Source organism: Acomys minous, assembly GCF_964271855.1.
Source record: "Acomys minous genome assembly, chromosome: 11".
Classification (NCBI taxonomy): Eukaryota; Metazoa; Chordata; class Mammalia; order Rodentia; family Muridae; genus Acomys; species Acomys minous.
Window position 1 is genome coordinate 89,789,455 of NC_140492.1, and position 25,749 is coordinate 89,815,203.

The 25,749-nt window shown below is 40.9% G+C and overlaps 1 protein-coding gene across 5 annotated transcripts in view; it reads right to left on the reverse strand.

The window, feature by feature from the left end:
- VCAN (versican) overlaps nt 1-25,749 on the reverse strand; it is a 96,344-nt gene that overhangs the window by 11,589 nt on the left and 59,006 nt on the right. For 4 of the 5 annotated variants that reach the window (XM_084802220.1, XM_084802217.1, XM_084802219.1 and 1 more), the window contains 4 exons: nt 23,490-23,603; nt 22,802-22,915; nt 15,246-15,404; nt 13,998-14,080 (listed from right to left, as the gene is read on the reverse strand). In XM_084802220.1, the coding sequence (XP_084658346.1) occupies nt 13,998-14,080; nt 15,246-15,404; nt 22,802-22,915; nt 23,490-23,603 (470 nt within the window). The remainder of the gene's footprint in view (nt 1-13,997; nt 14,081-15,245; nt 15,405-22,801; nt 22,916-23,489; nt 23,604-25,749) is intronic. The other variant, XM_084802218.1, reaches the window with a different exon arrangement.

Genomic DNA, 25,749 nt, shown 5'->3' on the forward strand with positions numbered 1-25,749 from the left:
ACATTTCTCACTATGAACCCTGAATTTTCATTGCTTTAAGATAAAATGCTAAAATTGTTTTGTTCTTTCATTCTCCTCTGATGGCAAAGAAAGACTATGACGTAGAGGAATGTCAACTCAGATGTACATTTTTCTTCTGTCTTATTAAAAGATAATTATTTGACCAAGTATGAAATTGCTTAATGCTTTGCATCATATGACAAAATTACTCTGGGAGTTCCAATTATATAGCTAGCTCTCCATACCTGCAAAACAAGTTCTCAAATGACAAGCATTTCAATTAAGTTAAATTCCGTTACTATTCCGTTACCCCTCCCCACAACCGAATTCAAATATATCACCTGCCAAGATAATAAAATGGTTGAGAAAACCCTGGATGAACTCCAACAGCTAATAAGTATGGTTCCGTTACATAAAACTTGTCTCCACATACAGGAAAACTGGTTCAAGCAACCCTAATGTTGCTGGGGGAAAACTCAGAGCAGACTGAAGTTATCCATCTAAGTCTACCAAATTATACATGCCTAGTTACTTGTTACACTCTTTCTTGTCAAAATTATACTGCAGGTTCTCCAAAGCCCACATGACCTCACAGGCTGACTTCATCAAAAATCTCAGGGAGGGTCCTCAGATTTCAAAGCAACTGACTGGGTTTTTCTTTGAATGGGTGCAGAATTAGTTTTCTTCCCCTTCTCTGCAGCTCTCTCACTTGACTTGGCATGGCAGGTGGATAGTATTGATAAAAATTGGAGTTGGCTTTTGGCAGTTTTCAATAACAGGGAAATCTCTGATCATATGGAGTCCAGGAAGTCAAAATTCCCAGTCACACCTAATATGTGATGTTTTCTCTTTAAAATATGTAACTTATCACCATGATCAGTGGTACCAAGTCCTCAGCAAGGAATCAGCCTCCCAAGGATGAAGAGACAAACCAAAACAATGTGAGTTACCTAATTCACCTTTCCATATACAGACGTGGATCACTGGATCACTGCCTTTCTACAGAAGGTTATTAAAGCCCTTTTCTAGCTCTATGTAAGACTTAGAAATAGACACACAAGGAGGTTACTCTGTTCCTTTAAAAAAAAAAAGGAAAGAAGAACAATTTAAAGAAGGAGTTGCATATAAACATACAAGAGGCCTACATAACACCAAATAGAATAGACCAGAAAAGAAAATCTTCCTGACACATAGTAATAAGAACACATAATATACAGAACAAATAAAATATATTAAAAACAGCAAGAGAAAAAGGCAAAGTAACATACAATGGCAAACCTATTAGAATTACACCCTACTTCTCAGCAGAGACCATAAAAGCCAGAAGGGCCTGGACAGAGGTCCTGCAAACCCTAAGAGACCACAGATGCCAGCCCAGACTACTATACCCAGCAAAACTATCAATAGCCATTGATGGAGAAAACAAAATATCCCATGACAAAAACAAATTCAAATAGTACCTGTCCACAAATCCAGCTTTACATAAAGTACTAGATGGAAAACTCCACCCCAAAGGGACAAGCCACAACCAAATCTGCACAGGAAATAGATAACTACACCATCACAAAAACAGAAACACACAAACTCCTTATTGTAACCAACATCAAAAATGAAGAGACTTAACAGTCATTTGTCATTAATATCCCTCAACATCAATGGTCTCAACTCTCCAATAAAAAGACACAGACAACCTGAATGAATACGCAAACAAGATCCATCATTCTTCTGCACTCAAGAAACACATCTCATCCACAAGGACAGATATTATCTCAAAGTAAAAGGCTGAGAAAAAATATACCAAGCAAATGGTCACAAGAAGCGAGCCATTTTAATATCTAATAAAACAGACTTCCAACCAAAATTAATCAAAAGGGATGAGGAAGGACACTTCATACTCATCAAAGATAAAATCAACCAAGAGGACATCACAATTCTGAACATCTATGCTCCAAATACAAGGGCATCCACATTTGTAAAAGAACTATTTAAAAAGCTTAAACCACATATTGATTCCCACACATTAATAGTGGGAGACTTCAACACTCCACTTTCACTGAAGGATGGGTCATTGAAACAGAAACTAAGGTAAGAAATAACATCGTTAACCAACACCATAAATCAAATTTATCTAAGAGATATTTATAAAACTTTTCACCCAAACACAAAGGATTATACCTTCTTCTCAGCACCCCATGGAACCTTCTCCAAAATTGATCACATAGTAGGTCACAAAGAAAGCCTCAACAGATACAAGAAGATTGAAATTATATTTATTTTTAAAGCAGCAGTAAGTAGATTAATATTTCATCTTTTGAAAAGGTGAGTTTCAATTTGAAGACCAAAACCCTTAGGGCACAGGTGAAGGAATCCATAGAATATTTAAAATGCCCAGCATGGGGCTAGAGGGATGCTTCAGTGGTTAAGAGAACTTGTTGCTCGTGGGTATGTCCCACAGACTTGGTACTCAGCACCCACATAGTGAAATGAGAGATCAGACACCATCTTCTGTCATCCTCTTCTGAATGCTGAAGGCACCAGGCATGCAGGTGGTATACATACATGCATACACACATACATCCAGGCAAAACATTAATACACATAAAAAAATCAATCTAAAAGAAAACTCTGAAAAATACCTGGTTTAAGTCTCTTATCATCGTCTTAAGACCGAGACCCTTTAATAACAGTAGCTAGCCCTCCTTAACATTCTTTTCACACTTTCATCTTATTTAACTTGGTCAAATAAGCACAGTGAGAATCAACCATTCTTTAGAGATTTGGGGGTGCCTTTTCTTCTGCTGGCTCCTAGTTAGTACAATGAGGAAAAAAGGTAAACAGAATTGTCACAGACATTAAATAATATTTTTTCATCTGTGTGGGAGCCATGGGCTTTGAGATGTACCCTTCTTTCATATACACACACAAACAAATACTCATGTACACACACATGCGCAAGGGTCTAGTCAGAGAGTCCTCGTGCTTACTGGCACCTACATGGTATACGGCAGAATTTGAGGATGTCTTTATTCATACAGACTTGTGTAGCAGATTAATTCCTACAAAATATATTAGAGAAGAACCACAACGGCCAGAGGAGCAGACAGGCCTGTTCCTTGCAAGATAGGAAGTCTGGGCTGTCTGTTATGCAGACTTGAAAGCCAACTGAACACTTTGTAAATGCTGGCTGCCCACACTGGACAGTTCAAGATGGTATCTCAGATTATCACTCCCATTGCATTGTAAGTCTTGACTCTGTGACTGCCAGGACTCGCTGTGCCTCTGTATCCAACCAGATATTTTAACTATAACTCTTCAGCTTACATGCCATCATGTTTTATACTTTAAAAGTCACCATACTTTGGATTTCCTGAAGTAGCTAATTAAAGACTATGTTTTGGAACTATTTTGATAGTGCTAAAAACTCTTAAATATCACTCACACCTCATTGATAAAAATAATCTTGATGCCTTTCCAAAAACAATCTGGGGGAGGGGAAATTCACTAAATTTCCAACTATAATTTGCATTTATTTTCTGTGAAATTTTTGATCACTGCTCTTCATCTATCCTTCTGCTCCAAACACAGATAATTTAATTCACCAGGGAAAAAATTTTCTACTAAATCACAGAAGTCCTCACACTTCACCAGCCAAGGAAATATCCCATTACTGTCTGTGTAGTGAAGGGCGGTGCTAATTCTAACCTTATCTGCCAGGACATCACCAACCTTAGGAGTACCTGTTAGCTTGCTGCTGTGCTTGCAAATTATCTCTTTTTGCACTTAACTACTGGGTTTCCAATATTATACATTTCAAGGCTATGGGAAGCTGAACAACATTCCGGCAGACTCAAGAGATGCTCATTTTAAAAGACAAAGCATAATGTGACCACTAGGTGGTGACATAGACCGCTCAATATGATAGTGCTTAGCAAGGCTAGGATTTACAATGATGATTATTAACTCCACCTGGAGAATAAAAAAAAACTTGAAGGCTCATCCATCCATCGCGTGTCCTCCCAGTTGTGTGAGTGAAAGACTTCACCTTCAGTATTGACTACTACAGCTGTCATCTGAAAAGTCTAAGACAAGCACCTACAAAAGCTCGTATGTCCCTGTTCCCGTGAATAGCATCTGAGGGATTTAGATCGATGGTGAAATTTCATCAGAAGTAACGTCATGTCTAGTAGATCCACCTAACATCTTTAGAGTTGGTGCAATAAATAATTATGCATCAATGCACAGCAACGAAACGCAAGCTGCGTGAATCTGAAAACTTGTGTTCTGAAAATATCGTACCTCTACCACAAGCTGGCTTCTCAGTGCAAACTCCTTCCATCATCTGGGACCCATTATGCCACGACTGGACTCCAAGTACTATAAACAAAACCCAAGGATAGCTCATGCCACCAAAGGCAAGCAGACTCTCCAAAGAATACAAGCAAGTTCCAGATGCAAGAGGAAGGTACAACACACACACACACACACATACACACACACACACACACACACACACACACACACACACACCACTTGTAAGGAGTTGGCTTTTCAATGGATAACTACTAATGTCAACTTCAGTCTTCCAGAACAACCAGATAACCAGTAAGTGGTTATCTAAGGGGGGCGGGGGGGGGGGGAAGCCGGTGGACACTCTTACTACAAAAATCAAAACATTTGGTAACATTCAAATGCCTTTGCATTCTGGACAATTCTGAGACACAATAGGTGTGTGTTTGTAGTCTGCAGGGGTCACATTTAACTGTTCTATTTGAGGGAGGCAAAGGCCTTCCTGCAAGGTAGATATATACCCGCTTTTAGTCCATGCACACTCATCTGGGTCCTGATTTATTTATGTTTTACGCGAGGTTATGGTTTTTCTGTTATCATTTAGTTGAGCCCACAACTTAAGAAGAAAAGAGCAGCTTTGTTTCCGAAGAGAAAGAGACGTTTGTTCATGTATCACTACCCACTGGAAGCTTGCAGTTGGATTCTACCAAACTGAATGTGCTGAAGGGAAGGAAAATTAATGTGGGGGTCTCCCGGTTATAGCTGTGAAAGTGGCAATGTGCCATTATTTTCCTAGCGGACAAAATTCTGTGCAGAAGAGACAGTCTGGCCGCTCTTGAGCGCAGCACTAATCTTGTGAAATGCTGTGAGCTCACTGACTTGACAAAGCGGTAATTACAACAGCATTTCCCAAGGGATGTGTGTTACTCCCACCTGCAGCAGACACGCTGAGACAGGCGGGCCCCACCCCCGCCCCCACCCCCGCCCCCACCCCCGCCCCCACCCCAACCCCACCCCAGTCCACACTCCCCGCACAGCCTCCTAGGGCAACATGCACTCCATCCATGCAAAGCACTATGCCTGAGGGTCCCTCTGCTCCAGATTGTTTGCACAAGTCATCAGTCATGAAATGCTAAGGAACCGAACACCAGAGAAAGTGCCCAAACCACTCAACTTCTTTTTCTTTGCTTTCTCCATGGTTATGCACTGCCTTAAACTAATTAGCAGTTCAATCTAAACATGTGCATGTGGTTCTAAAGTTTCCTGCAGCAGTGCTAAAGGGACCCCCTGCATTCATTAAGTTTTCTTCACTTGCAAGGCAAACTTGTCAATTACGAGATAATTTTTGCAGCGGTGGCAAGCACTGTTCTTTGGTGATTTAAAGCCATCATTAGACATCTGAGCCACAAGAACAAAAGGTAGATACAAGAGTTTTATGTTCTGGAACTACGCGGTGACTCATAATCTCCTGCGAGTAAGTTCAGAAGAAACAGCTGTTGATTCAAATCAAATTAAACCACAACAGACGTAAAAATTTTCACTGACAATGTAGTGGTCTTTGGTAGAAAGGAATCTACAGTCTTCTATTCATGAGTATTATGTTAAAGGCTGAAGAAAGAGCAAATGTTTTTCTTGGTTTGGAGATCATGTAATGAAGGCTGCAAAGTAGAAATAATTAAATTAATATTGACATGCAGTGTGACTTGTTCACAGAGATGTGGCTTTTGGCTTGGAGCTAAAACCACATCACTGATGAAGCCTGCACGAGTACGCAGACAGAAAGCCTTCTCAGACTTCCCAGTGGAAATCGTCAAGCTTAAAGATCCTTTTGTCAGAGAACAAAATTTTCAAAATATTTTTTAAATTTTATTTATTTATTGTATATGAGTGCTTTATCTGCAGAAGAGTATCAGATCACATTATAGATGGTTGTGAGCCATCATGCGGCTGCTGGGAATTGAACTCAGGACCTTTGGAAGAGCAGGCGGCGCTCTTAACCACTGAGCCATCTCTCCAGCCCCAATATTTTTATATTTAATTGACATGCAACAATGCATGTTGTATGATATAGTGCGATATTTCAGTACATATAAGCAACCTGAAGTGATCACATTGAGTCCGCTGATCGCCTCAAACCTTTATCATCTTTTTGTGTGGGAAAAAAAAAGTGTAAAGTTATCTCTACTTATTACTTTGAAAAACCTAAATTAAGAAAACAATATGTATATAAGGGTCTTACTTTGGATCACTTCCTGTCAAAGCCTATGCAGCCGTTTCTTGTGATTAGAAACATACACACAAGCCCTGCCCACATCCCTGAATTTGTTAGCACTCCCTGTTCTCTAACTGTCTAGGACATGCAGGAGGCAAAGCACAGGACCTTCTGTGTTTACAAAAGGGTAACCACCTTCCTGCCGAAAAGGAGTAACTGTTTAGCTTGCCACCGTGTCCTACTCCTTTTCTCTGTCCTTTTAAAAATGTCTTTGCAGGTTATGGGCTATGGTTGCATTATTTTTATTTTCCAAATATATATTTTTTTTCTCAGTGCATTGCTTAACAAACTTATGTGTCTATCTCCAAGTGAAAACCACTTGCAGACAAAAATTTAGTTTTCTCCAAAGAAGTTTTGCTAGGGAAACAAACTTCCTGCCTTAAGGAAGGCTGCATGCCCAGCAATAGACGACCAACAGAAAATGAACTCAACAGCATCTTTGGAGATTTCTCTTCTCATAATGTCATGCCAGGGCTCTTCTCTGACCCCCTCTCTTATTTACATTTTATTTTATCACTCTTTTATTTTAATTTTTCTTCTCTCTTTTTAACCTACAGCCTTTTGTGCATATATTAAAGGTTCCAGTTTAGTGTTTTTCCCCTGGTAATATTTTTTTATTTTGTTCATTTTTACATGTGTATTTATATTATTATACATATATACAATAAACTACTTATAGAAAGAAGAACCATGAGACAATCAGGAATTATATAAATGTTACATTCCTAATGTTTTGCCTATTTGTATTTGATAGCCTTGAAGAAAACATCTTTCCTATCTTGGTGTGTCTAAAATTCTGAATGTATATCAATATCTATCATATCTTGTCATTATCAATTTAAAACATCTATCTAGACCTAAAAACATCTTAACCCCCTAAACAACTAAACTTAATTATAAAACTAAACTATCTGGTCTTCAATCCCATCAGAGACTTGAGAAGGAATAAAATTAATAATCTGAGTATTCCAGGAGTGCAGGTTAGCAGCTTCCCAAATGAGAAGATGAGAGAGAAGGTTTGCTGCCTGAAGAGTCACCCCAAATTCCTTATAACATTGAAGGATCATCTTTAGCCTTCTGGCCCAATATGTCTGACAGACATATTTGTGAAGCAGGAGCTATTGAGGACTTGTTTACTCTGTCTTGGCAGAGTTGAGCCTGCATCAAGCTTGCCCATTTGGGGACAGAATTCTGTCTGTGGTAGAAACATTTTACCCTGCAGCTTGTTTGCCACATTTGAAGCCTTCTCCACAAGGAAGTTCTTAAAGATGCTCATCATCTTCTTTGGGGTAGGCTGGGTGTTGCCAGGAATTAACCTGTCTCTTTTTCAGTGAGTCTTTAAAATAATAAACATATCTTTTCAAATGAAATATCTGAGTGCGAGAATGAGTGGATCTCTGCTGTTTCTTGTGCCTTCTCTTCCGCTATTTTCCTTTTGTCATTTTGTCCTATACCAATATGTTTGTTTTCGTTTTATACTATGTTTTACTTGGTTATTATCCCATTGAAGCCTGTTTGTTTTCTAAGGGTGGGAGGGGCGATAGGGAGGAACCTGGAGGTAGACAAAATTGTAAGCAGGACATATTATGTGAGAAAAAACCTATTTTGAACAGGAGAGAGACACAGACAGAGACAGAGACAGAGACAGAGACAGAGACAGAGACAGACAGAGACAGAGACAGAGACAGAGAGAGTTTACTGTCAGTAGAACCAGAAATACATCACAGCACTTGAGATTCGTCATTTATTTAACAGTTGGTCAAAGAAACAGCCTCAACGTCAGCTAGCAGTATAGATGCCTATTAAGAAAAGTCTGTTCACATTCTCAGGCTTTCATGCGTGTTCAACTTGGAGGATTTAAGATAGGGGCTTTGAGCATGTTAGTAAGATGACAAGAAAAGAAATTCATAGCCGATGTCATTTGCAAGGGTTTCTAATAAAGTACTGGGCATTCTGAGCCTTCAGACATAATAAAGGTAAAGGGGGGGACCGACTAGGAAAAAGTCAGGAAACAAAGTGAAAACTAAAATATGTTAAGAAAAATAATGATGGAAACATAAATCACAAGATAAGGTTGGATACTATTGTATTCAGAACTATACTTGTAAAATTCATTGGACGAACACCCCAAATAAATAATGAAAGATTTTTCAACTGTATCATAAAGAAAATTTTGGCTTTTTATCAATATTACCAATATCTTATTACAGAGGCCCATAAAATATAGGGATTAATCAAAATCTAGTAATACAGGCAATTCTGATGACTTAGCCAAATAGCATCACTAATTTAGCAGAAACACATGAATTGAATTAGTCTAGCTACGAAGTACAATCATGTTAAATATGATATGACTGCACTGTCAGCTTATTGGAAACAAAGCCTAATTATTTCAATAAATGAAATCACTGACGCTGAGATCAACTTAAACTCTTTTTCCTGAGTTATACTGATTGTTCCTGCATACGGAATAGCAAAAGATAGTATCAGGGAAGTAGCAAAGGTCATTTTTCTTTTGATATCACTTTACTTCCCAAGATCTCAAACAAGTGTGAGAGAATGGAAAAGGAGAGAAAGCAATCTAATAAAGAAATGAAGTCCTTGAAATTACACATGGTTGACTTACGTTCCCCAAGTGTAAGCAAATACTGTTTTCCCAGATGAAGCCTTGACGACTATATGGGACACATTCAAAAGCAGAAAACCTTGGACAACACAGTGAAACAAAGAGAGCTATTTTAGCCAATGGCCTGCACACATATGGAACCTGTTAAGGCAGTGGGGAATATACAGAGAACCAGGAGAGTGTTCAGGAGACACCTAGGCTGTGTCTTCTTTTCTTCAGAAAGGAAGAGGACAGAGGAAAGGGTGGATCCAAAGAGATAAAAATTGGGCCGGAGATCAGTCAAATGTAGGCAGGCCAGTGGGCAGCTGCGCTCTCCTGTTACCAAATGTTCAAAGTTAGGGGACACTCCTTAGCATGTTTTTATTTATTTAACACAAAGACTGGATTAAGAAGAAACCAAGGCTGTATCAGTTTGTTCTGGATGTACTTTTGTGTTTCCTTTGATAATCTTTGCTTGTTTACATGACTCATTTGCTGCCCTCATCAAAGAAAGCGTCTTAGTAAAGGCTTGGCCCTAAGACTTTAATGATTATGAGTGAATTATTAAAACTCAGGCTCCAGTTGATGCTCTTTGTTTTTTATGTTGCATTACTCTGTCTTCCCTTGAAAATATCCCGATATGATATTTTTTCTTTTGAAAAAGTGCAATGCTCTCAAATTTACTGAGTTCAGTTACAATCTTAAATGTAGAAGTTATAATTAGATTAATTATACAAGATCTTTCTGCCTACATTAAAAATTCATGGGCACAGATGGGGCAGAAAGATCCCTAAAGAGAGAAGATGGAAAGGCAGTTGCAAAATATTATCTTCTGGGCATGGCACAGCCATCACAAATATGATGTCACAGCAGCTATGGCTGCCTACACTGGGCCTTATCAAGACTGGGCCTCTCAACAGGCATGCATGTATCCAAAATGAATTCCAACTCCTTATCCCCCCTGATGCATAAATCTCAGATAGCTACTGATAGTTTCAGGAGAAGATGCAGCCATTGTCTTCAGTTTTGTACCCAAATGATGAACACATCAAGCTCCAACATATCATTCAAACTCGAAGTCACACAGGCCACTCTAGTTCAACTCAATGGGTCACAAAACAAGACGAAAAGATGCAAATGTGGGAAAGGTATCTGTAGGGAAAAGGGAAGGTGACAGGGGAGAGAGAAAAGAAAGGGTGACAGTATGCATAATAAAAATGAACTATAACACTGCATACTTAAGTGGAATTGTCAAAGAACATCGAACGAGTAAAAAAGATAACAGACATGGCCAAAAGTGATTCGATTTGCTTTCTTGGGGGCATAGTAGAATGTTGATATCTCAAGCTCGCTCACCTGTATGCCTGTGTCAGAAAAGTTATGGTCGCTAAGATATTTTTTATGCTCGATGTAGTTGCCAGAGAAGCCAATCTCGTCATATCAAGGTAGTTTACAGGATTGAGCAATGTAAGCTTTATTAGCCATAACGTACACGATAGCCATGCTACAATCCAAGGACACAAAGAAGCCAAGGAGGACCCAAAGGAGGATGCTTGAAGCTCCCTCAGAAGAGGAAATAAAACAGACACCTGAAGTAGGTAGAACTGGGTGGAAGAGGAGGCAGGGATGGTAATAGATATCAGGTGAAGGGACACTGGGGTGGGGTGGAAGAAGGAGCACCAGGACAGAGAACAGAAACCAGAAGCGTCTCTGAGATGGGGGGGGGACTCCTGTGAGTGTATGGGGGTGACCCTAGTTGAGGCTCCTTGCAGCAGGGGATATGAAGCCTGAAGTCACCATTTCGTGTAGCCAAGTGAGACTTCCACTGGAGGTGGGGGGGGACACCAACCCACCCCAAAAACCTTTGACCCAAAATTTGTTTCACCTATAAGAAATGTAGGGATAAAGATGGGGGAGAGAGTGAGAAAATGGGAAACCAATGAGTGGGCCCAACCTGAGACCCATCCTATGAGACAGGGCCAACCCCCGACACTACTAAGGGTACTCTGCTATACTTGTAGACCGGAGCCTAGCATAACTGTCTTCTGAGAGGCTTCATCCAGCATCCAGCCGCTGATGGAAACAGATGCAGAGACCCACAGCTAAACAACAGGCTGAGCTTGAGAGTATTATGGAAGAGTAGAAGTAAGGATTGAGAGAGCCAGAGGGGTCAAGGACACCACAAGAAGACCTAGAGAGTCAATTAACCCAGGCCCATGGGGGCTCACAGAGACTGAATCACGAAGCAAAGAGTATGCAGAGGCTGGACCTAGACCCCCCTACACATATATGTAGCAGATGTGCAGCTTGGCCATCATGTGGGTTCCCTAACAATGAGAATTGAGGCTCTCTGTTGCCTGCCTTTGGATCCCTTTTCCTTAGTTGGGCTGCCTTGTCTGGCCTCAATGGGAGAGGATATGTTTAGTCCTGTTGTGACTTGACTAGCCATCTTGGGTTGGTACCTCCTGGGGGACTCCCTTTTTCTGAAAAGAAGGAGATGAGAGAGGAGAGCAAGGGACATAAGGGCGGGACAGGGAGGAGAGGAGGGAGGGGGCTGGAATCAGGCTGTGAAGTGATTAATTTCTTTCTTTTTTTTTTCTTTTTTTTGGTTTTTCAAGCCAGAGTTTCTCTGTGTAGCCTTGATTAAATTTTTTTTAAAAAAATGTTTTAAATTTCATTTTGAAAATGAAAAGAAAATTATCAAACTTAATTTTAAAAAGAGATGGCAGCTCACAAGGAACTACACTTCTCTCTGAGGTGTTGCTAAGGAAAAAACTGTAGTCGTTAGACGTAACTAGAGACTCTCAGAGGACTCCGTTTATTGCACCAGAATTCGATAAGAGAAAGCATTAAAGTTCAATGCCTGTTCTAACTACTACTGGTACAATTTAGTTATGAAACGCCCCTCTCCAGCCCATGGATTGAATGCTTACTAGCCGCAAGTACTATTATCTGGGTGGTTTGCGGAGCCTTTAGGAAGCGGGACCTAGCTGGCAGAGTGGGTGTTTAGAAGTAGGACTTTTAAGATCACTGCCTGGTCCCTGCATCCGGGTATGCTCTTCCTGAGCGGCAGCGATGTGAGAACCCGTCATGCTCCTGTCACTTACCAACTATTGTGACATGCCTTCCCTGCTACAACGGGCTAAAACTGCCTATAACCAGGGAGCAAAAGAAATCCTCCCTCTCTGAGGTTTCAGGTTTTTGTTATTACTGCTGTTGTTATTTTCCTATCATGTATTTCCATCTCAGGAAAATCAGATTTTCTATCCGGAAGTGCACTTGTGAACTCGAATGACAGGTGGCACTGATGCCATACGCATCGCGATGACAGAGAGGGAGCCTGTGATTGTGCTCTCAGTCATATCAAAGAGGGACAGAAGGAACTGGGCACAGTCCTCAGCTCGGCCACTGGACTTGTATCCGCAGGTTTCTGACTCTAGAAGAAGAACTCAACCTTCCAGTTGAACTCAGTGGACATCTAGAGCCAGGCCTAGCCCCCAGAGTCCAGACAACATCCCCTGGGCACAACAGAGCTTTAAAAGGCAGAGAAGAGTTTGGGACTGATACCAGAACGACCCTCACCTTTTGCCAAACACAAACCCAGCTGACTGGCAGGTAGTGAGCAAAACATAAGCACCAAAGTAATTTACATACAAGAGCTGAAACCTAAATTTTAATTGATGGTATATCCTCCCCGCCCCCTTTTTCAATTTAGAACTTAATAGTACTGTTCAGCCGAGTGGATCTCAACATTAATGGCATTTCAGAAACACGCAGGGATTGCCCAGGGACTACAGCTGCTGGAGATTTTGCTAGAAAACACCTGGAATGAGCGAGCCCTTGGCCAAGTGTTTAAATATTTTCCCCCAAGTGGCTGTTAAGAACAGTGGCACGGAGTGTCCAGTGTGGCAAATCAGAACTTGGCTAGTACTAAAACATTAGATCCTCCTGTGTTTCACTCAAAACAGCTTTACTCATTCAGATTTCACAACCTATTGTACTGTAGTTTGCGATTCAGTAGTGAGCGGCAGGCTATCCTGGCCTATGTAGTGAGGCCCCTTCCCGAAAAACAAAGTCATACAAAGCAAAGCAAAAAACTCGTGCAGTTTCAGCGGCCTTGTAGCCAGCGTTTCCACATTTCCAAGGTTATATTTCTTACTTTAAGAAACAGAAGTAAGTAATGAAATAAGATTAATCAAAGCATGCTACCAAGATGAGACTTGATGACCATATAGTTGGGGAGGAAGTCTCCTAGATCACAGACCTAGGGGCGGGGAATAGGGTGAAAGTAAGCAGGAGGGAGGGAGGAACAGGAACGGGAGGATACAAGGGATGGGATAACAATTGAGATGTAATCTGAATAAATTAATTTTTAAAAAGATGCAAAAAAGAAAGATTATTCAGCAGTGTTGAAACGGAATGAGATTTACAATGTTGCAAATTCCTTACATTAAAAATTGAGCCCTTTTTCTACGTAAAAGTGAGCCATGCTTCGTAGCAGTTTCATTGCGTTTGTGCAGGAAGAAAAGCTTATTTGCCTCCCTTATATTTACTGTTTTGCTGTTTGCTTTGAAGCTAAAAAGGTGAAGAGAGCCGTCTGAAAGGATGACCCAACACAACTCCCACTGTCTACCTGTTTGTTTCCTCACAGACTACGGCTCTTATCAGTGCCACAGTTCTGGGACAGGGCACTGATGAGTAGAAATGTTAGCTGTAAATACTTCTGTAATCCATCCTTGTTTCAAGGAGCGATCCTAGCCGGCCCATTGCTCACTCTATGACATAAAACCAGTGCTTAGTACCCGAATGCTACCATCTCCCTCAGCATCTTACCAGAGCGCTGCCGTCAGTCCAACGGAAGTCGTGTTCAAACATTTTGTCATTGAGGCCTATCCACTGGTAGTCATGGCCGACACCTAAGTGACATAAGACAGATGTTTTTACCACTGTTTCAAAGAACTAGTCCAAAGAAAGTTTTTTTTTCAGAGTCAGTCATGCCATCCTCTTCTTTGGTCTTTTAATTAGTTGTTCCTAAAAATTCTTTTCTAGTTTATCCTTCTTCTTCTTCTTCCACCTGATGGGCATTAAATTAACAAGCACATTTCAAGCATTATGAAAATATTTAAAATACCTGAGGCAGTCATTTCCCTAGAGTTTCACTGTAGTTAAATATTTTTCTATCCTTACTCACGATAGAAAATATGCATTTACTTATCTTGTTAATCTATCTGTGCCACTGGCAAAGATTTAGTGGCTCGGTGAAATTCACTGGAGTTTACACATTTTCCCCTCACTTGGGAAAAAAAAATACATCTCTTTTCTAAAAATGATGAACATTAAGGACGAACAATTCTGAGTAGTTACTTTGCAAAGGTATTTACCATGCCATGAGTCACTAGCTAAACTATCATGCAATAAAATTCAATGAACTCTATGCAGGTTATAAATTAACAAAAATATTTGAGAAGGATGGACGGCATCTTGGGGGTACAGTCAACTGAGCACCAAACCCTGCTTCCTGAGCAGAGTAGTTCTACCCACTTGCTAGCTAACAGGCCACTGGCCCCTCTTTCCTGCATTAGGATGTTAGGATGCAGGCCCAGGACTAGGTATTACCAGCATACTATGTAAAGCCAGGAGACCACTGGAGGAGAACCAGTATGCACAGAGTTGAGATTAAGTTGCTATTCACAGCTCCATTTTAATTTGCAGGAAATAAATAAATAAAACCTCAAAGCAACGTTATGCTTAACGTCAATGGTGTTGATGAGAAAACTCTACTGAGCCATAAGAAATGGCTTCTTCTGTGAGGGAGGGATATCAAATAGTAATTGCTTACGGTTCAGCCCGAATTCTGTCTGGTCTTCCACCTGCCACTGCTGGCATGCTAAATGCCATATCTGAAAGTCCTCTTAAGTGGAAACAGTAGCTAAGGTGATTTGATGTAGAGTTCAAGGATGAGAAACTTCAGAAACTGAGTGAAGACATAGGAGAACTACTTTAAATGGGCTTGGGGTTGGCTAAGAGAGTGGAAAGAATGAGTGAAGTTCAAACAAAAAAAAATTCACGTCTGGTACATACGATTCACAAACATTTGCTCCTCGTGCGACAGGATGCTTGTGAGGTGGGCACCCAGCAGGCGGCACTCCCTTTCAGCAGCGTCCCATGTGCGGCGGTGAGCAAAGTATTTGTAGCATTGCCCTTGGAATTTGTGCCAGCCGTAATCACACGTCTCGGTGTCTGGGAAGAAACAAGGTCAAGATTTATTAAACTCATCATCTGAACGTGGTTCTTCAGTCCTTGTGTTGAGAGGACATCCAGACCGGTATCTATGTAACGTCCCTGAAGTAAGGGACTCCTGTGTTTTGGTCACGGTGACTAAGACTTCATAGTATGGTGAACCAGTGAAGTGGGTGGTTGTATATCTTTGGCCTGAAAAGGCACTATCTAATTGTAATCCCTTTAATCAAAAACAGTTTTTAAAGGAGACAAAGCCAGCATAGCAACTGTCCAGAATCCTCACTGGCTGTAGAGTTGCCAACTTAACTTGCAAAGTGTTTGCCATTCATTCCTTTTCAATGCAACTTTTCTAAGCAAACCAGTCACAAATGATAAGACCAAGAGACTCCAGTTAACAGGGTCACGAACACTATATTTGGACAATGACTTCAAAAGTTCTGGAACTGTTCTTCCCCCCCCCCCCCAGAGAGCTCTCTGGGAGGCCACAGGCCCTTGTCATATAAGATTTAGGAAAAGACGAAATATCATGAGTAGGCAGCTTTGAGAACATAATTTGCAATGTGTACTTTCTGCTTCTCAAGAAGAACAACAGGGAGGCTCTGGTGCAAAAGATCAAGCTTTTGAGTTAATTAAAAACAAAATAACCAACTTCTTCAATTTTGCTACCTTCTCTCACTCTAGTCACTCAGATCCAGGTATGTGTGTTCTCTCTTGCAATAAGCACAACACAGCTGACATCCCAATAGGATAATGATGTTTTTCAAATATATCCAAAGTTTACAAGAGTAAATGGTAATTTAGTGTCTAATCACTTAGAAGAAAAAATGGGAAAGAGCCTGGAACATATTGGCACAGGAGACAACTTCCTGAACAGAACACCAACAGCCCAGGCATTAATGTCAACAATTAATAAATGGGACCTCATGAGGCTGAGAAGCTTCTGTAAGGCAGGTGACACGGTCAAGAGAACAAAGCGACAGCCTATAGACTGGGAAAAGATCTTCACCAACCCCACATCTGACAAAGGTCTAATATCCAAAATATATAAAGAACTCAAGAAATTAAATACCACCAAACCAAATAACCCAGTCGAGAAATGGGGCATGGAACTAAACAGAATTCTCAACAGAGGAATATCGAATGGCTGAGAAACACTTAAAGAAATGCTCAACCTCCTTAATCATCAGGGAAATGCAAATCAAAACAACTCTGAGATTCCATCTTACACCCATCAGGATGGCTAAGATAAAAAATTCAAGCGACACCACATGCTGGCGAGGATGTGGGGAGAGAGGAACACTCCTTCATTGCTGGTAGGAATGCAAACTAGTACAACCACTTTGGAAATCTATCTGGTGCTATCTCAGAAAAATGGGAATAGGGCTTCCTCAAGACCCAGCTATTCCACTCCTTGGAATATACCCAGAAGATGCTCCAGCACACAGCAAGAAAATTTGCTCAACCATGTTCATAGCAGCCTTATTCATAATAGCCAGAACATGGAAACAGCCTAAGTGTCCCTCAATAGAAGAATGGATAAAGAAACTGTGGTACATATACACTATGGAATACTATTCAGCTATTAAAAACAAGGAATTCCCGAAATTTGTGGATAAATGGATTGAGCTAGAAATGATCATAATGAGTGAGTTAACCCAGAAGCAGAAAGACTCAAATGGTATATACTCACTTATATCTGCATATTAGCCCAACGGGCATGTCCCACGAAAGCCTTCACTTACCAGGAAACTGAGACAGAGGGGAGGATATTCTAGTGGGACTCTAGATGAGAGAATCATGGGAGAATGGCAAAGTAGAAGGACCCAGAGGGTCCTAGAAGCCTACAAGTAGAACATTATGATAGGCAGATTTGGGCCCAGGGGTCCCGCTCAAACTAAGGCACCAGCCAAGGACAATACAGGCGGTAAACCTTAAGCCCCTACCCAGATCTAGCCAATGGACAGAACACTCTCCACAGTAGAGTGGAGAGTGGGATATTACTTTCTCACATACTCTGGTGCCTCACCTTTGACCATGTCCCCTGGAGGGGGAGACCTGGTGGCAATCAGAGGAAGGACAGCAGGTTACCAAGAAGAGACTTGATACCCTATGATCATATAGAGGGGGAGGTAATCCCCCTCAGGAACAGTCATAGGGGAGGGGAATAAGGGGAAATTGGGAGGGAGGGAAGAATGGGAGGATACAAGGGATGGGATAACCACTGAGATGTAGCAAGAATAAATTAATAAAGGAGGAAAAAACAACAACAACAACAAAAATAGTAAATGGTAAATGTACTCTATTTTATGACAGTCTCCCATTATAGCCACCCACTCACGGGTAAAGGTATACACGCTATTTCTACTGAAATAATTTTGATCTTCATAAAATGTATCTCACAAATGCATTGAAATAGTTACAAGTAAAAAACAAATACAACTACAGCATTAACAGAATTTTAGACACCAAAGAGACCTTCCTGATCTCCTAATATATTTACTTTCCCCTAATTTTACTGATTAATGCATTTCTTTAAACCACCAAATTCAACTGCTTGTTTTATATGCTACCCCTGGTAGCTGCAGTGGAATTCAAACCCCCAACTCTTTTTGTCTAATGGACTCCTCTTTGTATCCTTGGAGAGTTTCATTTTGAGAGATTTCATGCTTCCAGCCACAATATTAAACAGAGGTATCTCATCTCTGAAAGCAGCCATGGGTCTAGCTTACTCTGATTGGGGTGTTGTTTAGTTGCAGGCAGAGGCTGATGTACTGTTTTGGATAATGTGCCCTGGAAGGATGCTTATGATACTGTTTGGACATCACAGAAAAGGATGCACAACACAGCTATATGGCCCAATATAAAATTTCCTGCAGACTTCCCAAATGAAGCCTACTTTGGTTCTTTGGATATTAGTTTTTCTTTGGGAAACATTTGCTGGGAAAAAAATCAGTAATTGGGGAAAAGGCCAGGGAAGAAGTTGATTTCCATGTATGAGGTTCCTTATGCAGAAAGAGAATTGGAAAATACTTAGAATACTTTTCCCAATAAAATCAATACTGCAAGATTGTAGCTGCATAGCTTGCCTTAACTGTACAACTTGTCACTTATATTAAGATAATGTATACAAAGCTAGGATCCAAATGTATGAATAATGTGTCAGAAAATAAATCTATGCATACTTTATTATTTTCCAAAAACTGATTAATGTCCCTTTTGCTTCCCCCTGCCTGTTATTTGCCATTAAAATGGATTGTCATTAACAAAAACAAAACTAGAAAGTTCAAACTCTCAACCATGTCATTATTCACAGTTTAGATGCGGCTTATTTCCCAGGGGTCCATGTCCTAGTGACTGGTCCCTGGTATTGGGGTATCAAGAGGTCATGGGACAGGAGATGTGCCTGCGTGGAAGCAGGTGAGCCATGTGATGATGGTGATGCTTTCCCAAGTCTTCGGGTAGGTGTCTATAAAAAGAGCAAGTCTGCCCCTCTTGGGTCTCTGCTTTGCCTTTCTTTTGAGTGCTCCCTTCTGCTTGAGATTACTTCCTGCTTCTCCATCATGGCATGATGTGGCAGGTAGCTCTCATCAGAAACCAAACAGATAAAGTTACCCTGCTTCAAACGTTTAGCCTCCAAGATTGGGAATTAAAGAAACCCCTTTCCTTTATTAAGCAGATATCTGTTTCATTACAGCACAACAAAGCAGACAAATACCTTCCTCAGTTAATAAGTACATATAGTCTTATAAGAACATAGGCCTAGATATTAAGGAGCCATGCTTGTATTAATACCAAGGTGGGAAAACTTACCACTTGCTCTATTTGAATCAATAATAGTCCCGTTTAAAAATTGTGGAACTAGGAATTGAGCCCCATGAATGATCGGCAAGTATTATACCATTGAGCTATAGCCTTAACATTTTTTTCTATGGCTTTATTCTAAAAACAGCATCTCATTAAATTGCCCAAATTTTCCTTGAACTTGCAACCTCACAAGTAGGTGTGATTGTAGGTCTGTCCCAGAAATCCTTGCTAAACCACAGCTTTCCGATAGCTATAAATATATGTATGAAGACCACTGCATAGAATTAAGGCACTTTGGTTTGTGTAAAGTCCAAATCCATTTCTACAACCTTGGTTTCTACTAGTCATGAGTTCAACAGTGATGTATTGGAGGACTACATAACCAAGGAGCATCTCCTACAATATTATTTCCATGCAACATTTAAGAATTGCTTTTGGTGTTTTATCAACTTTATCTAAAAATAATGTGAATCTCATTTTTTTTTCATTTTATTTTTTGGAGTAAATTTAGTTTCCCCCTTCCCCCCCATTTTCAACTTTGGGATCAAACCCAGATCTTTGTACATACTAGGCAACTCTTCTACCTCTGAGCTCTGTTACAGGCTGCCATAGATGATGCTTTCTTAAAAATTACTCATCATTAATTAGGGGTATCCTATGCCTCAGGGTCCTTATAGCGCAAAAGCTACAACACAAAGACCCAGCAACTCCTGCTTGTGACTGCTGAAGCCAGTCACTCTTAAAACAGCTCCATAAAAAATCTGTCCTGTGTTCTGGGTAGACAACACTTTCAGCGTCTCTAATATAGAGTTGCTAAGCCTTAAGATAGTGTCCATACCTTGATCCCTTGCCCCAGCAAACTCTATCCCCAGCTTTACAGCATTCTGTTTGAGTCTGTCTCTCTACTGTTCAAAATGTCCTTTTTGGAGTTTGTGATTATTCCACCAGAATGTGTGTCACTGAGATGCTAGCAGTTACTAACGCAGAGCAAAGGTCACCTGAAGAACAATGACACAGTCATGGGAACTTGGGACAGAGAGCTGTTTAGACAACAGTGCTGCTGTTAATGAAGAGGGCAGTTGTTCTTAGGCAACCTGAAAAGGACAGAGAGAGAGAGGAAAAAACCCTTCCTGTGAATCACAAGAGCGCAGCTGTGCTGGGAAAACATCTGGAAGCCAGTAAGACAGAGAAAGGCTAGACTTGCTGAACTAGGAGACAGATGCACCCGAAAGTTAGAGGGTATCATTAATGATGAAGCAATCTGTCTCTTCTCAAAGCAGAGAGAAGAGGTCTGAAGTCCCTTCTGAGACTCTTCTACCACTTAATCCATTAGACTTTCCTTAATTAAGACTTCTATCTTTGAGAGTTGTGAGATGTTAGAAATCCTTGGGCTTTAGAATTAAGCTGCCCAGGATCAGTTCACTTCTATGTCACCTTGAATGCATCACATGCCTTCTCTGAGCCTTAGTTCCTAACACAAGGCACAGAAGTTGTTAGTCGGCTGACAGGATGCATCTGGAAAACTGTAAGGCATCATCAGTGCAGTAGTTCTCACTGAGTCACGGAGACCAGGAACACCTGTCAGAACGGCAAAGATGGAAAACTCAAGTGACAGCTCATGCTGGCGAGGATGTGGAAAAGGGGGAACACTCCTCCGTTGCTGGTGGGCGTACAAGATTGTACAACCACTGTGAAAGTCAATCTGGAACTTTCTCAGACCTAGCTATACCACCCCTGGGCATATATCTGAAAGATGCTCCACCGTACAAGGACATTTGCTCAACTATGCTCATAGCAGCTTTATTGGTAATAGTGAGAATCTGGAAACAACCTAGATGGCCGCTCAACCGAAGAATGGATAAAGAAACTCTGGTACATTTGCACAATGGAATACTACTCAGCTATTAAAAACAAGGAAATCTTGAGATTTGCAGGCAAATGGATGGAACTAGAAATGATCATCCTGAGTGACGTTAAGCCATACCGGAAACACTCATGGTTCATACTCACTGAGAAGTGGATATTAGCCAAATAATAAAGGATAATCACACTATAATGCACAGACCTAATGTCACTAAATAACAAGGAGGACTCTAGGGAGGATGAATCATTCTCATTCAGAAAGGCAGATAGAATAGACACCGGAAGCAGTTGAAGAGAAGGAACAGGATGGGAGCCTACCATAGAGGTCCTCTGAAAGACTCCACCCAGCAGGGGGATAGATGCAGATGGTGAGACTCACAGCCAAACTTCAGGGTGGAGTGCAAGGAATCAACAAATCCAGGCTGGGGGTGGTGGGGTGGGGATGGGCACTGCAGAGACTGATGCACCAACCAAGGACCGTGCAAGGTGAGCACCTAGATGCTCTGTTCAGATGTAGTAGATAAGCAGAACAGTCTCCTTGCGGGTCCCCTAAATAGGGGCTATGTCTGACATGGACTCTGCTGCCCACCCATTGATCACTTCCCCCTGGCAGGGTGGCCTTGCTGGGTCTCAGAGAAAGAGGATGTAGGCAGTCTAGATGAGACTTCGCAGGCTGAGGTCAGATGATAGGAAGGAGGGCTCCCCTTTTCCCAGGACTAGGGGAGATTAGGGAGGGAAGGCGGGATGGGGAGTCAATGAGGGACGGGGCTATACTCGAGATATAAAGTAAACATTTTTTTTTTAAATCTAAAGCTAACTTATTCAATGCGATTTGAAAAACAGGAAAAAAAAATATCTTTAAAATGCAGCCATCAGCCATCTCCTGGAACAGTAACTTCAGTGACTTTTGGCTTTGCTCTGGCTTTCATTGTAGTGACCATCTGGATTAATGCCACAAAGTAGGGGGTGCCAGGCCCATGTGTCTGGGTGTCTAAAACAATTTCGTTTTGTTTGATAGAATAGAAGCTTGCAACTGAGCTCTCTTATCAACGCCAAACCACTGCATGTCTGTAAGCAGAGGGAGTCAGCACTGCAAAGCTCAAGAGTGCTGAGCACTCAGTCTGTTTCGGAATGATGTTAGTAAGCCGTGTTACCTCCAACCACCTGAACTACACTCTTAGTTTGGCCATCAAATGTAAATTACAAAGATTGTGTGAGATTCCAGGCCTTTCTTTCATTCAGAAAACCTAGATGCTTTTTTAATAGGATGGTTTCCTGGAAGCAGCTGCACAACATCCCCCACAAAGCACGTGGCAAGCCACAGCTAAGGCGCCAGGCGTCCAGGCATCCTCTAGACATGGCTGGCCTGGCCAGGAATGTACGCCCCAGAATCTCAAGTGCTTAAGGGGATAAGGCAAATGCAACTAACGCTGGATTCATTAGTCCTGACACACAGGCCATGAGATGGGAAATGCCTATTGTGCTCCCAGAAATAATACTTACAACTGTATTTCTTTTTTGACCGGATGTCCTTAAAATTTGACTCAGCGTGCCCATATGACTCCAAATTATAAGCAAAACAAACGCAGTCAAGTCCACTCTATTGCTATCGACGCACAAGGAACCCTAATGTAACCTGTGAATTTTCCAATATAAAGTATATAGAGCAAGGCCCCAGATTAACATAATTAATGTTAACCACACAAAAGAACATGCTAAATAGTTCTTACCTTGTTCACAGAGAGCACCAATGTAACTCGGAAGGCAGAGGCACCTAAACGTATTAAAGCCATCCACACAGGTGGCTCCATTCCGACAAGGGTTAGAGTGACATTCGTCAAAATCTGCAAGAAAATTGTGAACAGGGACAAAGAGGGTAAAAATGTTCTGTTTAGTGGGAGGTTGCTGGATAAGACACATGATGGAAGCTAAATATGATGTTCGGATCGTATAAAAAGTAATTTATTATAAGTACATCATGTCTTATATTTTGGTCAATGTAATGCCCATAAAAAAAAAACTCCTCTCTCTTTTTTTATCTGAAAATTTCTTTCGTGAATGTTATTTTATTGAAATGGGAAACTCTAAAGCCATCTCAAAAGTATCCAGAGTATGCTGCTTGTTTCCATGGATACTCGGTGAATCCAGTGAGTCCTAGAACCACTAAAGAGCTCCCACCCAGTGGGTAAAGCTTCATTTACTTCAGCTGTTCACAACAGAGCAAAGGTCGCCTTGTGAGGCCCTGCCGGGTATGGGTTACACAGACAGAACCCAACAAAAACTGGTTTAATTAACCCACCTAACATACACGTCATGTACACACAGTTTCTCTGAGATTGCTGACAGATTCAATCATGCTTTCCCTTCCATCATAGCTGCTGGAAAAGTATTCTAGGTCCTCAGCCAAGAGCATCTTACCCAGTTCACACTGGTCTCCACTGAATCCAGGCACGCAGGTGCACACATAGGAAGTCTCCGTGGGATAGCAGGTGCCTCCATTGAGGCATGGGTTTGTTTTGCAGCGATCAGATCCTATCGTGTTCAGGAAAACGAGAACGGTTAGCCTCCTCTCCCATGTTTGAATGTATCTTAGCACAAAATGTCAGAAGCTTTACCACAGCAATTTAGAGATACTATATATAAAATTAACTTTACTCTGGAGTGTTCCTTGGCATTATAACTAAATATTACAAATCCCATCTATTCATTTCCAGGATTCAATCATTATTATTTGCAAACAATACGTCATACCACATCTGGCAACTAACATTCTATGGCAGATTTAGTCGGCATGATAATGGCAATTGATTTTAGTTAAAAAAAAATGATTACACATATGTGCACAGTGGATGGAAATGTATTCTTTTAAACGGTGTTAGTTCATGTGAAATGGCTGGGTACACAGAACATGCATTCTTTTAGCAGATTGGCTTGTTACCAGTGCTTGAATTACTATTGCCTTTTACCACTTAATGCTCAGAGCCTGTCTTCCAAAGTGTGCACTGAAGTCTCTTCTGCTACATTAACATGCCTTTTCCAAAAACACGTTCCAACTGTACTCCTTTAAACTACACTTGAAGAAAAGCAACACATGGATTAAACTTGACTGTATAAAAACAATCCCAAACACAAAACGCTCACTTAAAACGAAGCCCCAAATGTTATTACAATTTTCTTAATAAAACGTAAATAGAATTAACAACCTTCCTAGGAAGTAGATGCAAAGACCTAACTATAACAGTTTAACATAATAGTTTAAGGTGCATTGTCTAGATGTAATTTATACCTCTGAAGCACATATCTTATTTTATGATAAATGTACGTATTTTAAATGAAGAATTTGAGAATTATTTCAGAAACGCTTCATTCTCAGAACGACCAGAGAGCTAAATGACCTTACAGAGTTTTACAAAACAACTGAAATAAAATAGATACTCTATGGCTACAACTGCATTCTCAAATATCTTATGTTCCCCCAAAATCCTGCACACAAATACGTCTATAAGTTATGATGAAACCCTGGCTATAGAAGACACACAACCCATTCCCAGATGAGAAGTTCAACACCAACCTTCCTTAGCATCAGGTAAAGTCTGGGCAAACAGAAGGACCTGAGGCGTCTCCACTCCACTTGTAGTTCGTATTAAAATCAGACAAACTCAGATGCGTCCTTCAGTTTCTCTGAAACCTGCCTGATTTTTTTTCTAAATTCCTTTCTCTTGTATTTCCAAATATTCTTAAAACCTCCTTAACAGTCTTGCTTTTCCCACATAGTAAAATGCACTGCCTAGGCTACAACTTTGCAGTCCATGACGCACCCACATCTGAACAGGATCCAGCAGACACTTAGGCGGCCGTGCTTGTGGTCCTGCGCTGTGTTTTCATTCCCATCACAGACACCAAGACACCACAGTGAGATCATGTGACAGGTTTTGGCAGAAAAAGAGCTCTTCCCGTGAGCTTGAAGATGTTCTAGTTACAAGACAGGTTGGACTTGTCAGCGTCTTGCTCTTCCCTGAGTAGTTTGTGTGGGCCTGGGAAAGCTGAACCTGCCACACATAGGCTTGGACCCTCCCACATGGGGTGCTGTCTACTCAGTAAAAGTACAGGTATAGCTCGGTGAAGACAGAATGCAGAGCCTCAGTAAATAATGTGGCTTGGGTAAACCAGAGGTGTGGCCCCTGCTCATCATTTCTATACCCCTAAGTGCATTTCAACTTACTGATGAAATAATGGATATTAGCCAGATCACTAGGTTATCATTATATATTTACATAGTGACACTCCAAAATGTCCCCAATGTCAACTACCTTGGATCAATTTTATTTTCAAAATGCTCCAACTATTATTATTTTATTAAACTATTATTATTATTATTTTAATACAATCTCAAGTTTCTCATAAGTGTATTCTTCTGATTCCCAAAGTGAAACACGTGTCACAGTAATATTCATATGGCGAGAAGAATCATTCTATTAGCCATGACCTAAAGTACAGCATTTAACACAAGACATATTTTCAACCAACACAGTCCTTAAAATTGGTTCTCCTTCCTCCCCCCTCCTTCCCTCCCCCCTCCTTCCCTCCCTCCCCTACCCCATGATTTCATTCCTTTTCTAGGTAGCCATTAAATGATAGTGGTTTTTAGTGGGTCCCATTATTATTCCTGTTTAAATAA